The following is a 17,331-nucleotide window of genomic DNA, read 5'->3' on the forward strand; positions in this document are numbered from 1 at the left end:
ATAACTGGAATACTCTTCAAACAGACACTATTGTTTTCCTTCTATCGAACCACGAACAGGATACACTAATCAGATTAAAAAAAATAATTGATTTATTTTGGAGTGAAAAGGTTACTAATCATCAACTAATAACGCTTTAGATTAAGAAGCTTTTATTGGAGAAGTAAACCCTTTCCTTTGCGACAGATATCAGTGAGTTACATGGATGTGAACGGCGTGTGATGCGCTTCCAAGCGTGAAATGCTGACGGAGTGAAGTATTTTCTTTGCCGTTAATCTTGACTCGGACTTCGTAGTTGCCATGGAAGCCGCGTACCTTGAAGTTATGCCCCGTCAGCTTGTGATACACATGGGTCATCCATTGCTTCTCCAGCAAATCCAGGACCCTGTTCCCCGCAGCATTTACCTGATCAAGACAAATCAAGACAAGTGTCACTCATACATGATACATACGCTGAGAGAGAGAGAGAGAGAGAGAGAGAGAGAGAGAGAGAGAGAGAGAGAGAGAGAGTGAGAAAGTGAGAGAGTTAGAGAGAGAAAGAGAAAGAGTACATACATACATACATACATACATACATACATACATACATACATAAATACATACATACATACATACATACATACATACAATTGCGATGTTTATGATATCAATCACTGGATTGTCTGGTCCAGACTCGATTATTTATAGACCGCCGTCATATAGCTGAAATATTGCCGAGTGCAAACAAACAAACACAACATAAGATTTCACTGTTACGGAGTTCCTTCAATGTGAGGTTTAGAAAATCAACCCTCGTACCAGGACTCTGGTACAACAAACAAACAAACAAACAAACAAACAAACAAACAAACAAACAAACAAACAAACATACACCTTAGAGATCTTGAAGATCTTTCAGTTACCGTGACCAGTTTCTGACAATCATTGAACCACCTTTAAAATATGACATAAAGTGTATCATGAGAGAGTAGATAGTGCGAGCGGGCAGAGGGATAATGAGGGAGTAGAGTGTGCAAATGAACAGATTGTTTCTGTTAGGTACAGAATGCAAGAGAGTAGAATAATTGAAATATAAGGGAGTACACAAGGCAAGAGAACTGAAAAATTATCAGAGAGTAGAGACTGAAAGAAAGCAGAATGATGACGAGAGACTGCAGAGTGCAAGAGAGAAGAAGAATTATGACAGAGGAGAGAGTACAGGGGATCAGAAAGATGCATCAGTTCTTACTGTGAAGGAGTCTCCAGACACCAGGGCTGCCGGTTCCCCTCTCCAGTGTCTCTTGCTCCAGAATCCCCACAGCATGATGCCCTCAACAGCTGGGTGGCCATAGAACGCCCTCAGAGCGGTCTCGTACCAATCAGCTCGCTTGTTGGCGTCATCGTTGATCACGTCAAGTTCTGTCACCCAGATAGGGACGCCAGCTTGCGCAATGGTATCTAGATGTTGCTGGTGGTACCAACACATATCATTGTGGAAACATCACGGTATGGTGAAGTCGTTGCCGTTTCTCTTTATCACACAAACTAATATATATACATTGCATATTTATACTCATAAATGAGAAGTGTATATCACTGCCACCATCATTCAATGTACTATGTTCTGTGTGATGTTCTATATACTTTGGACTCAGATCACCGAGTAGACATTGCTTCGATATCCAGTGCCATATCCTTGAGTTGTCAGGATCGGATGGTCATGGGTTCGAATCCCAGTTGCGTCCAGACTGTGATCCTTGGACTGTCACCTCCCGTGTTCCTTGGTTCATTAAGGTGGTAATTGTCTAAGACCTGCGTCACTTTGGTCATCCATCCTCAATAAGCTATAAGCCCAGTCGTCTAAGGCGCCACGATTTGCTGTGCAGTGTTGCGTCCCTTGGGCACGCCAGAAGTCTGTGATTGTGAGTTCGAATCCCTGTTCGCCAAGATTATGTTTCTATGTCTGTCAGCACCATACCCGTGCTCGTGGGTTTCACCGAAGTGGTAAACGTCTGAGACCTGCATCACTTCGGGCTTTCCTCCCACATTAAGCTGACACGCCGTGATATAACTGGAATACTATTAACAGCGGCGTTAAACCCAACTCACTCACTCACTCAATAAGCTATCGAGCTACGATGCAACTGAAATGTTGTTTACAGCCACATTAAAACACTCACTCACTTACCCAATAATTAAGGGACAGCCATACATAATTTCTAACACAGGAAGGAAGGTTCTACTACGACCACTTCATATTTTGAGCAAGACACGAAGCTCAGAAGGTCAGCCAGGCTACAGGCGCAATAATCCTTGTGGCTTTAAGACGTAAATACAAAGCTTATTACCTTGATCAACGTAGGATCTGGGTACTGGTTGGGCTGGAAATGACACTGCACGCCCACTCCATACAGACCAACGTGCGCGTTCTTGAACCTTATAGCCTGCTCACGGTACGCCTACAAGTACATAGGGAAAGTTCGTATTTGGACCTAAGAGATCTTGGAAGATGTTAATAAAAAGCGACAAATACATTTCCAGACTCATATGAAATCTCCACTGAGAGTCCACTGAACGATTCCGACTATAACATAAGCAGGACTCTGAAACGGTGGCATAACCTTACCCTGTGTGACAGTAACATGATTAATGGTGACGTGGTTAAACCTCACTGAATGTCCTGGACAGAACAGATTCCAAACCCACCTAGCTGTTGTCAGAAAACATGAAGATCGAACAAGATCTAGCTGCCACAATGAGTTACCAAGGCCCGGTCTAACAAAACAGTCTTAGCGCTACGACTACAGTATAGTGTTAAAATACGGGAACGATGAGTGTCGTAGTATAACTATATCTTCGCGGAATATATGGCCCTGGTTGATGTGTTTCATCGCTCCCAGACACGTTGATTGGTTCCCATTTTGTCAGCCTCTGCTCTGCCTACCATTGACTATTGACAAACCGCCAAGGATCAGCAGTGACATTGGGGCTTTACTGTATTCAACCATTGTCGGTAAATGTAAGGTACCCCTGTGAGGCCTCCTGATGCAACGACAGCGTAGTCATTGAGGAACAGTTTGACATTGGGACCAGCTTGGTGGGCGATGCGGAACATATCTAAGTTGTAGTCACGGTCGTTGAGTTTGTTCTGGAACCAGAAGCCGTGGAGGTTCTCGTTGTTTACGTCCCAGTGTTCAACTCTGAAATTTTACGGAATGGAAATAATGGCGTCGCCATAATATTTTAAATACTTTATAGTTTCTATTAGGGTAATGCGTTTCGTGCCTACTGTCTTGACTCCAGATTGCTTTCTGTCAAATATTTATTTTTGATGTTTCACCAACCACAGGCCTCAAAGAAATATGTATCATTTCATATATTTTATCATCCAATACTGGTTTCAACAAAATACATACACAGTAAGATATTTCTTCTTCTTCTTCTTCTTATTATTATTATTATTAGGAGGGTATATTCTACTCAAAACAAGTTAAGAAAACCCCGAATAGGAAGGCCGTGATGCAAAACTCACCAGCCATGACAGATTATCTAAGGTCATATGAAAAATCAGGTGTTCTTTTGCTTCCTTTTAGTTGTAATTTGTGATTGATTGCATCGATCTCAGTAGGGGCTATTTCATCCCATATTTTGTGATTCTTTTTAACATTTAAACTGTATATATTTTCACTCAACAGTTGATTACTGGAATATTTCAAGTGGTGTAGATCGTGAACTATTTATGTTGCTTAATATTTGTAAACAAAGAGTGCATTACTACGCCATATTAACGTGGTCATACAAAGTCCACTTTCGAATAATATATGACCTCTTGTTGTGATGGATGGATATTGCAGTGCTGCATGTCAGCATGAAACCCACAGTCAATCACACAGATACATGGGATAATACTGAAAGTGTCTGGTGACCATTAATGCCTCTGCAAGTCATTGCACTTATTGGGCGAAACTAAGACATTGCATCTATATAATTAGGGAAATCATAAACTGAAGTATTGCTATACATTATGATAATAACCTGTCCAACCATACAAACAAAGTATTGTTTAAAGTTCTCGAGACAGATTGGTGGGACGCTAATTGTCTCATACCTAATGCCCTTGTGATCTTGAACATGGATCTTCTTGACAACTTGGGGGCTTTATCTCATGGCATGCTTGCTGTCCAAAGCGTAGATGCATTTCATGGACTCGAAAAAAGATTGATTCATAGTCTACTGAAACTATCTATTATTGCTTTTCGCATCCAGCCATACTTTTAATAGATCACTTAAAACTATGTATTTTTTCTATATTTAGAATAACTTATTCCGTAAGAGTGAGTGAGTGAGTATGGGTTTACGCCGCTTTTAGCAATATTCCAGCAATATCATGGCGGTATTTTGTTAGAAAAAATATATATCTGCAAATAAAATAATACAACAATAACTAATAAAAGATTATCGTCAAATGAAATGACCAGGTCGCCATGCCATTTTTCTCATTGGTCAGTAATTAAAACAACAACATGAATTTAAAAATGGTGGCTAAATTTAGGGACGAGAGGAAAACCATTACATTTATAATCTGGACAACCTTAACTACATACTTGTTTATATTTCAAAACGGGATATTTTACCTTAAAGAAAACTAAGCATTATTGATCGCCCTGAAAGTTTAATTGACGAGATACATCTTATATATATATTTTTTTAAACTATGCTTAACTTTAACAACCGAATGATTAACTTACAAGTTCTTTGTTCTTCCAACAATATCCTGGATCCTATGTTTGACCGTGTCCTTCAGCGTGTTGCCGGACAGCGGGCGCACCCACTGTGGCACCGTACTGTCCACTGACCAGATGATGTTGTGGGCCCGGACCTTTATTCTATAGAATATAGTGACCACAATTCCACACCCTTATAAGCAGTGTTTCAGTGACAGTGACAGTGGCATCAGTTTAATGTTGGAGGGTGAGTGTCTGAGATCTAAGCTGTTCAGGTCAAACCTGGTAACGGACCAAGGATCATAACTGGGTCGTATCATGGATTTAAACCCAAAATCAGCGGATCCTGGACCTATGGGACACTGCACTGCACAGCCAAATGCGATCAAAGGAGTGAGTGAGTGAGTTGGGTTTAACGCCGCTTTTAACATTATTCCAGTTATATCACGGCGTGTCAGCTTAATGTGGGAGGAAAGCCCGAAGTGATGCAGGTCTCGGACGTTTACCACTTCGGTGAAACCCACGACACGGGTATTGTGCTGACAAACCTAGAAACATAATCTTGGCGAACCGGGATTCGAACCCACAATCATAGGTTTCTGGCGTGTCCAAGGGACGCGTGCCAAATGCGATCAAAGGATCTGTTCCCGGTTGACTAGCAGGACATACATCAGCGAATATAAATATATAAATATTTAAACAATAAATCTCAATATGGCTTAAACAATAAATCTGAATATGCTTTAGACGTCTACGGTATTCTGACACCACTACGTGTATATAATTATGTTTTAATAACCCTTTTAAAATAGTTTTAAAACAACAAGTTAACGAAATGAAATAAATCGTTTATTTTGTATACTCCTCACTTACCCATGTGACCTGAGTTTGTTTATTGCGTCCAGCGGTAGTTGGTAGTTGATATGGCCCTATGAAACATTAATTTATATGTTATTACATCTTGTGTATTGTTATTTCGAGTAAATTAAAAGGCTTGTCAACTATATATAGTTCGAACAAGCAGGTTAATTGCACTGAATCGAAGACATTCAAGGCAGCTGTTTTCAACCCAACCATGCTAACCTAATCTTTAAATCAGAAACAGGTGATGAATCTCACAGGATCACAGACACGACCTCGAAGATATCGTTGGTCGGTCCCCTGTTACTTTTCTTAGTTTGATAGACACTAGAGAATAACATACATGCAATTTCACACGCATGCATTTACATAATGATATATGATTAGGGTTTTAACTGGGTCAGGTTTTATGTAAGTCCGCCTTCAGAAAAAATCCACAGCAAAGAATTGATTTCACTTGCTATGCATCGTTATAATTATTTGCTACAATACGAATCAGTGTTATAATCTGCTACAACATGAATCAGTGTTATAATCTGCTACGACATGATACAGTGTTATAATCTGCTACAACATGAATCAGTGTTATAATCTCCTACAACATGAATCAGTGTCATAATCTGCTACAACACGAATCAGTGTCATAATCTGCGACAACGTGAAATAGTGTTATAATCTGCTACAACGTGAATCAGTGTTATAATCTGCTACAACACGATCAGTGTTATAACCTGCTACAACGTGATTCAGTGTTATAATCTGGTACAACATGAATCAGTGTTATAATCTGCTACAACGTGAATCAGTGTTATAATCTGCGACAACACAATCAGTGTTATAACCTGCTACAACGTGAATCAGTGTTATAATCTGCGACAACGTGAATCAGTGTTATAATCTGCTACAACGTGAATCAGTGTAATAATCCGCTACAACGTGAATCAGTGTTATAATCTGCGACAACACGAATCAGTGTTATAATCTGCTACAACACGAATCAGTGTTATAATCTGCTACAACACGATCAGTGTTATAATCTGCTACAACGTGAATCAGTGTTATAATATACTACAACACGAACAGTGTTATAATCTGCTACAACGTGAATCAGTGTTATAATATGTTACAACGTGAATCAGTGTTATAATCTGCTACAACGTGAATCAGTGTTATGATCTGCTACACCGTGAATCAGTGTTATAATCTGCTACAACGTGAATCAGTGTTATAATCTGCTACAACGTGAATCAGTGTTATGATCTGGTACAACATGAATCAGTACCTAATCTGCGACAACGTGAATCAGTGTTATAATCTGGTACAACATGAATCAGTGTTATAATCTGCTACAACGTGAATCAGTGTTATAATCTGCTACAACACGATCAGTGTTATAACCTGCTACAACGTGAATCAGTGTTATAATCTGCGACAACGTGAATCAGTGTTATAATCTGCTACAACGTGAATCAGTGTAATAATCCGCTACAACGTGAATCAGTGTTATAATCTGCGACAACACGAATCAGTGTTATAATCTGCTACAACGTGAATCAGTGTCAGAATCTGCTACAACACGATTAGTGTTATAATCTGCTACACCGTGAATCAGTGTTATAATATGCTTCAACGTGAATCAGTGTTATAATCTGGTACAACATGAATCAGTGTTATAATCTGCTACAACGTGAATCAGTGTTATAATCTGCTACAACACGATCAGTGTTATAACCTGCTACAACGTGAATCAGTGTTATAATCTGCTACAACACAATCAGTGTTATAACCTGCTACAACGTGAATCAGTGTTATAATCTGCGACAACGTGAATCAGTGTTATAATCTGCTACAACGTGAATCAGTGTAATAATCCGCTACAACGTGAATCAGTGTTATAATCTGCTACAACACGATCAGTGTTATAATCTGCTACAACGTGAATCAGTGTTATAATCTGCTACAACACGATCAGTGTTATAATCTGCTACAACGTGAATCAGTGTTATAATATGCTACAACGTGAATCAGTGTTATAATCTGCCACAACGTGAATCAGTGTTATGATCTGCTACACTGTGAATCAGTGTTATTATCTGCTACAACGTGAATCAGTGTTATAATCTGCTACAACGTGAATCAGTGTTATGATCTGCTACAACATGAATCAGTGTCATAATCTGCGACAACGTGAATCAGTGTTATAATCTGCGACAACGTGAATCAGCGTTACAATCTGCTACAACGTGAATCAGTGTCAGAATCTGCTACAACACGAATCAGTGTTATAATCTGCTACAACGTGAATCAGTGTCATAATCTGCTACAACGTGAATCAGTGTCATAATCTGCTACAACAAGAATTTATGCTATAATGTGCTAAAACATTAATCGATGCTATAATGTGCATCAACATTTTTTTTATAATGTGCTGCAACATGCATCATTATTTGCTTCAAAATGCATCATTATCATTATCACTATATTGAGAGCTGCGGGATGGCTCACCTTCTGTGGTTCCATAATGTCCCACTTCAGCGCATTTTCAGTAACAGCCCAGTTGAAATGTTGGTTGATGAAGTTCTGGTATTTTGTATTACCATGCAAGTATTCATCACAAGCTACGGCTGTTCCGAACGCAAAGGATTTCTTTGTCTGAATAACCTGTTGGGACATATTAATCAAAGGTGTATTTCGGTATGGGGGAGGATGATGAAAAGTTTGTGATGAGTTGAGTTTGTCACTGAAAGAAGGATTTGAGGAGCACGTCACAAAAGAAAGTGTTGAGGAGTACGTCATTATGAGATAAGGAGTTGCGAAGTAACTGACGAGTGAGTGAGTGAATTGGGTCTAACGCAGCTTTTAACAGTATTCCAGTTATATCACGGCGTGTCAGCTTAATGTGGGAGGAAAGCCCGAAGTGATGCAGGTCTCAGAGGTTTACCACTTCGGTGAAACCCACGATGGTGCTGACAAACGTAGAAACATAATCGGGTGGAACCGGGATTCAAACCCACAATCATAGGTTTCAGGCGTGCCAAAGGGACTCTGCATTGGACCACCCGTGCCTCCTAGTAACTGATGATGAGAACGCCACTTAAAGAAGGAGTCGAGAAGCACGGCTATTAAAGAGGAAGTGAGGAAGTACGGAACTTGATGAGGATGTCGTTGGAGGGTACGTCACTTGAAGAAGGCGTTGTGGAGTATGTCATTTATAGAAGGCATTAAAAGAATGAATATAATGAGAATAAGATAGGGAGTTGAAGAGTCGTGCTAAGGCAAAGATTTGAGGAGAATGTCGCTTAAAGAATAATACTCACGTCAATTTCAACCTGGCCAAGGTTAATGCCACTGGCGAGGGAGACACTGCAAGAAGCATTGACAAGATTAATTCAACAAAACGGCTTCATATGTAATCATACCATTATACCGTTGTGTGTCGTATAAAACCAATAGCGGTACGTCATAGTACTTATACCAGTTAGTGAGTGAATGAGTTGAGTTTGGTTTTAAAGCCAGTACTATCACAGCGTGCCAGGTCTCTAAAGGATACCAAATTTTAGAATGTCCAAACTTTCAATAAAATGCTGCATAATGCAAAAGTAAGGCTTGATATGTTTCAACCATTGTGTAATGATAGATAAAACCTCTAACATCGATATTTAGCAACGGAATTTAATAACAAATCACAACAATCATGCTGATTATCACCTTAATAGAGAGAGGGGGTCATCGGAACGAGACTCCTTTCCCTCACACTGGCGGTACCAGTGACCCTAATCAACCCCGACGGGGACCCCAACCTTCGTGTTTTACACCTCAGGAACGTATATTTTGACGGTGCCGTAACCAGCTGCCACCACCCAGTCAGCAGAACGCCAATGTCTAGAATATTGAGACTGCGTGGTATTCAGACGTACATGAAGTTCTGTGGAGCAGCATAAGTTGCCAACACGTCAGAGATTGAGATTGAGCTCGAGCTGTACGTCAGTGGCAAAAGAATTGACAAAGAGTCTCACCCTAACCGGACTGATGGGAGAATCAGAGTACACAGCCGACGAAGGGAACGGAAGGCACGATTTTATGTTCAGGAGGTCGAGAAGTATGGTGGAGAATCCGCCGTGACGTCAAACCAGATCTTGGCCCACTTGCACCAAGCTATCTTAGCGCTAAGATGATCGTAAGCCCCATACTTTAACAAAGGCTTACAATAGTCGTAGTGCTAAGGTGGGCCCTGGTCGTTTTCGAGGCTAATCTGAGTGCCCCAAAACCAGATCCGGTACTACGTCCCGTTGTCCTGGCATGTGTGCAGCAGAAACAAGACAGACCCAGACCGCACACAATAAGGATTACAACCAACTCTTTACACGCCAACAACGTCAACGTCCTGCCCTGGCCGTCAAGACCTTCCGACATGTCCCTAAAACAGCTTGAGGGAGTTTCTTGATCGGTGGGTCAGAGAACGACCCCATTTACAAGACAAGGCCTGATTGAGGAATGACGCCATATTACCGCAGCCTGCCGTTCTCCGTTCCGTGTCCAGTTATAGCATATTTCTACGTCAGTTGGAGGACATACCCATTATTGGCTGATCTGTGTGATTCCCTCTCTTCAATGTGAGTGAGTGAGTTGGGTTTAACGCCGCTTTTTACAGTATTCCAGTTATATCACGGCGTGTCAGCTTAATGTGGGAGGAAAGCCCGAAGTGATGCAGGTCTTAGACGTTTACCACTTCGGTGAAACCAACGAGCACGGGTATGGTGCTGACAAACCTAGAAACATAATTATTGCGAACCGGGATTCAAACCCACAATCATATGTTTCTGGTGTGCCCAAGGGACGCAACTCTGCACAGCTAATCGCGGCGCATCAGACGACTGGGCCACCCGTACCCTCTTAAAATTGACTTTATTGTGTATGATGACACTTAATACTATACTGATACTGAACTCGTAACTCCACCTTCATGACTGTGCTGGTGATGTAATTATCTATTAAAGCTATAGACTCATAAAACATAATGACGTGCCTTCAAAATGAAATTTGTTTATGTTAATGACACCACTCAACCATCCTACTGGCTACAAGTTAAATCTGGTATACGAAGCGTGTCAAATAATGGGTTTAAAGAGGGCGTGTAGTTTAGAGGGGACATGTGCTGTATGTTTAGCCTTACGCGAAGTTGATGTCGCTCTTTCTGACTCTGTTGATGACAGCGTCTGACTCTGCTCGCCAGTTAGGATTACTTCCTACAGGCGTCACACTGACAGAGTCCGTCACGAAGTTGGTGCTGGTGGCCGGTCCCTGGTAGTAGATCCTGACGTCCTTGATGCCTACAACATACAACCACCATTAAGCCTGAACCCCTTTCGATACCAGAACATGCCAGGGAAATTGTCATTTGTATTTCTCAAGATGTAAAGCAAGTGAGTATGGTTGTATTTAGCTTTTCCATTGCACTTTGTTGTTGTATTCAAAAGATTTGTGTTTAATAAGGTCATGGTACTCGAAATGATTACAAAGCTACATGTGCAATGCTACATTAGCGCAGCAACTAGTGTAAGTCTATGTTAAAGTTTAGGAGTAACTATAGCATCAGCGCTATGCCTCAGTGAGTGAGTGGGGTTTAACGCCGCTTTTAACAGTATTCCAGTTATATCACGGCGTGTCAGCTTAATGTGGGAGGAAAGCCCGAAGTGATGCAGGTCTCAGACGTTTACCACTTCGGTGAAACCCACGAGCACGGGTATGGTGCTGACAAACCTAGGAACATAATCTTGGCGAACCGGGATCTGAACCCACAATCATAGGTTTCTGGCGTGCCCAAGGGACGCAACTCTGCACAGCGAATCGCGACGACTGGGCCACCCGTTCCCCCTATGCCTCAGACTTTGTTAGAGTATTGGAGTTAGGCTAGTCTCAGTACGACATCTACTGTAAGTATAAGCCTAAAGTAAAGGAGTTCAGCTATAATTGTCGATATTAGCATATGGACGTTACGATAGTGTCAGCGCTACAGCTGTTGTAAGTCTAAGTTAAACAATATGAGTTGTTTGGTTAAACACCATCCAACCTTGCGAAGGGGCATTAAAATCTCCAGTGATATGGATCCATCCGTCACTAGATCTGGCCAATGGGTGGGTTGCAGCACTAAGGTAGGAAGTCTTGCCATCTGCAATAACACATGCAACGTTTTGCATTCAAGTATGGACCGACATTGACAGCATCTGCAGGTGTGTTTTGATGAATATACACTCACCGCCAAAAGAAACGCGAACAATCGAAACATAAAAAGACACTCTTCAAAAAAAGGAAAAGCACAGATAGTATGTAGTAAATTGAACCTGACAACACAAAAAAATCCGGTACATAAATTTATATATGTTATTGGAAAATGTTGGTGGTCTTATATTTGACAAACGGTGCGTCAAAACGACTACCCTCATAATGCCAACATCAACGTCTTGTCCTGGCCGTCGAGATCTCCAGATCTCAACAAAATCTAACACCTCTGGGAAGAACTCGATCGACGTGTACGCCAACGTCAGAACACGCCGCAGGCACTCCTACAACTGGCCAACGCATTATAAGCAGAATGGCGCGGAATTCTGCAGGACAGAAGTCGTACACTTATTCAGTCAGTGCCGAGGAGATGCAGAGCCGTGAATACTGCCCGGGGCAACCTTGTGGCCTTATGTGACATGACAATGAACAGTTTTCAATAACTTTGTACAACGATAACATGTGACTATCGATCTCCTAAATGTCCTATTTGTATGTATGATATTGAATTAAATATATCGACGTTATTAGCTGCAATAAATTTACTAAAAATCTACCTGTGCGTTTCTTTTTTTTGAAGGGTGTACGTATGTACGTCAAGAAATGATGTTTCCAACGTGTACCAGTTAATGACAAAACTAACAATCAGTCAATGTTACCACAGTGTCTTTATTGTTATCACGATATGTAATTATCGAGGTAGGATGACAAACAATCAGTCACAATTTACACATCGTAGCACCCAGATCCTCATCAGCAGGATCTAACGACCAGCATGGGATACTGGTGACCAAAAGAAAGAAGGAAAGGTGAGACTTACTGTTTAAGCTCACTGCAATTTCCAGCTCGACATTCTGTCCAATGTGACCCGACTGGTCGTTCAACAACTTGATATACCCCTCGACTTTATACAGACCATTAGCTTTGATTCCATGCAGGGTCTGGGAGGGACCTTGCCAGGTCTGACTCCTGGAAAGAGGTGAGGTGAGGTGAGGTGAAATTGGGTTTAACGTCGCGTCCAAGATTATTGCACTTATATATCGACATGTATGCACGTGTGTGTGTGTGTGTGTGTGTGTGTGTGTGTGTGTGTGTGTGTGTGTGTGTGTGTGTGTGTGTGTGTGTGTGTGTTTGTGTGTGTGTTTGTGTGTGTGTGTGTGTGTGTGTGTGGCTGCTTGTACTAGTACGGACTGATGCCGATTTATAGTGCTAGCACACTGAGATACCATGCCGCAGTTTAACATGAATACCCCACTCAGACACAGTATACTGACTCCGAGCCAACCAGTCCTTGTTTTAGCCCCTTAATGCGGAGCACCAGACAGGGTAACAACAAGTACCATATTTTAACGTCTTTTGGTATGACGTGGCCGGGGATCGAACCCCGGACCTACCGCTCTCCGGGCGGACGCTCTACCACTAGACCACGGAGGCGGTCTCCTGGAAAGAGAAACTAAAACGTTGGAACCGCCCTCGTCCGAGGTATCAGGGCAACTGGCTCCTCGAAAACTGTACCCTCCTTGGAAAGTTACCCCAACCAAAATGTCCCCAGATAACATAGCCCAGGACAACTATCTTCGAAAAGACGATTTCAATGTTACAATTTCAATTTAACAGTGAAGGTCTTTAAAGACTTTAGAAAACCCGGCTAAATATTTAAATATAACAATACATTATTCCTGAGGTCAAATCAGGCATGACCTCCATCATCATGTTTGTCATGGATCTGATTAATCCATATGTGATTTCAAACGTAAATAAGAATCAATTATACTGAGATCAATCAGCAATATTTCAAACAATCTGTGATATAAAAAACAACAACACTCTGTATCCACCAATGCACTACCCACTAACTAAATGTAAAAAGACACAAACGTTTCTCGGGATAACAATCACTGAATGAATGAGTTGGGCTTAACGCCACTTTGAACAATATTCCAGTTATATCACGGCGTGCAGTTTGATGTGGGAGGAAAACCCGAAGTGATGCAGGTCTCGGACGTTTTCCGCTTGGTAAAACCCATGAGCCTGGGTATGTAATCACTTATGAGAAGGTCTTGAGAACAGTGACACTACTGAATAAATATGTGTCCCCGTTTAATTATGTTTGAAATACTGTGGACTAGTTGACTAGTACCTACTCCAGTTTTCCTTTTTTTTACTCGTAGGAGCGGTCGGGTAGCCTAGTGGTTAAAGCGTTCGCTCGTCACGCCGAAAACCCAGGTTCGATTCCTGACAAGGTAAAAATGCGTTTAGCCCATTTCTGGTGTCCTCCGCCGTTATATTGCTGGAATAATGCTAAAAGCGGCGTAAAACCATACTCACTCACTATTACTCGTTTTAAGTCTTGCGTAAAAGTAGCACACTACCGTCCAGATACTTTGATGCCATGATGTCCACTATGATGGTCAGTGGTCAGTTCACAATGGAAACCCCCGCAATCCCAGTGGGTCAAGGACTCCATGTCGCCATTCTGTACCAGACTTTGTCCGAGGACTCCAGGAACCACACAGAACAGGACTGTCGCTAACCACATGTTGCCAGTGACTGCCAGGTTCCGATTGCTAAACCTTCCAGGATAGTCTAAGATTAAATACTGCCGGTCTGAGCATTGCAGTAAACTCTTATCAGAGGTGAGGTGAGGTGAAATTGAGTTTAACGTCGCGTCCAAGATTATTGCATTTATATAGCGACGTGCATTGACATGTGTTTGTGTGTGGCTGCTTGTACTAGTCCGGACTGATGCCGATTTATAGTGCTAGCACACTGAGATAACAAGCCGCAGTTCAACATGAATACCCCACTCAGACACAGTATACCAGTCCTTGTTTTAGCCCTTTAATGCCGAGCGCCAGACAGGGTAACAACAAGTACCATCTTTAAACGTCTTTTGGTATGACGCGGCAGGGGATCGAACCCCGGACCTTCCGCTCTCCGGGCGGACGCTCTACCACTAGACCACGGAGGCGGTCCCTTATCAGAGGCACATGTATACCGACTATGATGATGTGAAGTCCTTGGTTTTGAAAAAATAAATTAAATAACCCACAATTGTCAATGAAGTGTGAGTGAGTGAATTGGGTCTAACGCCCATTTTAACAGTGTTTCATTTATATCACAGCGTGGCAGTATGGTGTGGGACAAAGCCTGAAGTGGGGCAGGTCTTAGGCAGGCAGGCAGGCGGCAGGCAGGCAGGCAGGCGGGCGGGCAGGCGGCGGGCGGGCAGGCAGGCAGGCGGCGGGCGGGCGGGCGGGCAGGCATACAGGCGGCGGGCGGGCGGGCAGGCAGGCAGGCACGTAGGCAGGACGGACGGAGGCACGCACACATAAAGTGTAGGTTCAAGTTATTAGTTATAGTTACGATTAAAGAACTTACTCACACATTTTCCATCAAGAAGTAAGTGTTTGGTGCCTAACGTTTATGTAACACCATATAGCAAGTGATTTGATGGTGTACATCACAGCGCGTGTACCTGAAACAAACATGTCGTCATCATCACCGAATCAATGAGGTGGGGTAGCCATGGATTAGTTGAGTGAGTGAGTGAGGCTAGTTTTATGCCGTTTTTAGCAATATCCCGGCAATACCACACATTGTACTCATGTGGGGAATCGATCCCGGGCCTCCGGCGTGACGAGCGAAATCTTTAACCACAAGGCTACCCCACCGACCCAGTGAGAGTTGAAATAAATTTAGTACATGCACTTTATATACGTCCAACCGTAATCTTTTGTCAATAAAGAGACGCATTACAGCAGGTCATGTCATACTGTTGAGATCAACCACTTCCAACTCCACCGTCTGTCAAATTGTTCCTGACTAAACCCCCAACCCCCAAAGCTTAATGTAACCGTCCACATTGTATCGGCCATTGGGCTTGGCTCCATGCAGGAACTCGGACGGTCCATTCCAATAGAGGGTTCTACATATGTGAAAGTAATTTAGTCGTTCAAACACTAATCATCTAAAATGTACAATTGTTTCCGTACAAGTGATACTAACGGGGTTTCACCATTGATTCTACAGGTTTACACATAGTTTGGTGCTCTGGTTTGTTTCGTTACGTTCTGCCATAGCGTATTTCTTGTGTATGTGTTTCCACCTCCGTGGTACGGTGGATATAGCGTCTAAATGGGAGAGCGGAAAGTCTCTGGTTCGATCCCCTGGCCGCGTCAAACCAAAATACGTTAGAAAATAGTTACCCTTCCGGTACAAGAACAAGTCGTTTGGAAGTAATTTGTTTGAGTGAAATATGCATGTTAAACTGTGGCGTGGTATCTCAGTAGGCTAGTAGCATTATAAAATCGGCTTACGTTCGGTCCAGCACGAAAAGCTACACACACACACATGCATGCACGCGACGTAAAACCCTGTTTTCACCTCACCTTTTGAATATGGGATATTCTTTTGATAATAATTACAATGGCCACTTCTATGCTGTATTTGATCAAAACTATTATTTTTATATCTTATGAATGCATACTTCCTTTCCTTTAGGGGTGTTCGGGTAGCCTAGTGGTTAAAGCTCTCGCTCGTCACGCCGAAGACCCGGTTTCTTTGGTGTCCCCCGCCGTGATATGGCTGGAGTATTGCTAAAAGCGGCGTAAAACCATACTCGCTCACTCCTTTCCTATATTTTCCTCTACGTCAGTGTTAATTGAAAGATAAAATCTATCTTCCCGTTGATTTAATGCCATGTTGTCCACTGAGGTGGTCACTGGTCACTTCACAGTGGAAGCCATTGCACACCCAGGGGTCAAGAGTCCCCATGTTCCCATTATGACGTAAGCTTTGCCCATAAACCAGGGGCAAAATATAGACCAGAGCAATCACCCCAGTCTTGCACACCTTATCGGAGAGATAAAGACTTTTTCATTAGGTAAATACTTGAACGATGGGAGTGGCCTCAGTACTTGGATTCTAAGAAAATGTTTCTCAATGTTTCAAAGAAATGCAATATGTTAAAATACTCCCAGGGGTTTGTAACGCACAAAATAGCAGCTACAAGATATATGGTCACACCCAGTATCAGCATACTATATAAAAGGAAAGGGGTGTGGCGAGGACAACTCGAGGACGAATTCAACAGCGTCCACTGTAAATAGCCCTATAAAAAAAGTCAGCGATCGGATTGGCAAAATATACGTAAACTCATTATACCATCAAGTTTATGAATGTGAACACGTCACGTAGTTGTCCTTTGATGTATCTTTTAAAATTATGAGTGATGTTTGTCAAATTGAAAAGTATATTACAGACAGAATCTAGGGACTCCTTTGTTATTTGTTATAACAAGAAATTGAAGCAACTTACAACGACCCTCAGTCTGTACACGATCATGATAAGTGAAGCGTTCATAAAATATTTATCCACGTATAAGTCTTATTTCTGTCTACTTCAAACATGGTATACATGCCTTCCATCATTAGTTTTACCATGTGATCTACCTTGAAAAGTTAGGTGTACACTTTGATTTGAGGACAAA

At 42.0% G+C, this 17,331-nt stretch overlaps 1 protein-coding gene across 1 annotated transcript; it reads right to left on the minus strand.

Annotated features, from left to right (window-relative positions):
• Positions 1-135: 135 nt before the first annotated feature.
• On the minus strand, positions 136-14,404 carry LOC139443934 (uncharacterized). The gene is made up of 12 exons (XM_071224821.1): positions 14,216-14,404; positions 12,664-12,812; positions 11,635-11,733; positions 10,738-10,894; positions 8,882-8,927; positions 8,070-8,225; positions 5,577-5,632; positions 4,728-4,865; positions 3,008-3,179; positions 2,328-2,438; positions 1,229-1,447; positions 136-405 (listed from the first exon to the last, which is right to left on the minus strand). The coding sequence occupies exons 1-12, from the start codon at positions 14,380-14,382 to the stop codon at positions 190-192; spliced, it is 1,686 nt and encodes a 561-aa protein (XP_071080922.1). The 5' UTR covers positions 14,383-14,404; the 3' UTR covers positions 136-189.
• Positions 14,405-17,331: the final 2,927 nt, after the last annotated feature.

The sequence above is a fragment of the Haliotis cracherodii genome, unplaced genomic scaffold (genome assembly GCF_022045235.1).
Source record: "Haliotis cracherodii isolate W230 unplaced genomic scaffold, xgHalCrac1.p SCAF_5, whole genome shotgun sequence".
Taxonomy (NCBI): Eukaryota; Metazoa; Mollusca; class Gastropoda; order Lepetellida; family Haliotidae; genus Haliotis; species Haliotis cracherodii.

Coding starts and splice junctions, on each gene's coding strand:
- LOC139443934 (XM_071224821.1), bottom strand. CDS start 14,382: ATGTGGTTAGCGACAGTCCTGTTCTGTGTGGTTCCTGGAGTCCTCGGA. Junction 10,895..11,634: donor TTTTAATGCCCCTTCGCAAG/GTTGGATGGTGT, acceptor TGTATGTTGTAG/GCATCAAGGACGTCAGGATC. Junction 2,439..3,007: donor CATCAGGAGGCCTCACAGGG/GTACCTTACATT, acceptor ATGTACTTGTAG/GCGTACCGTGAGCAGGCTAT.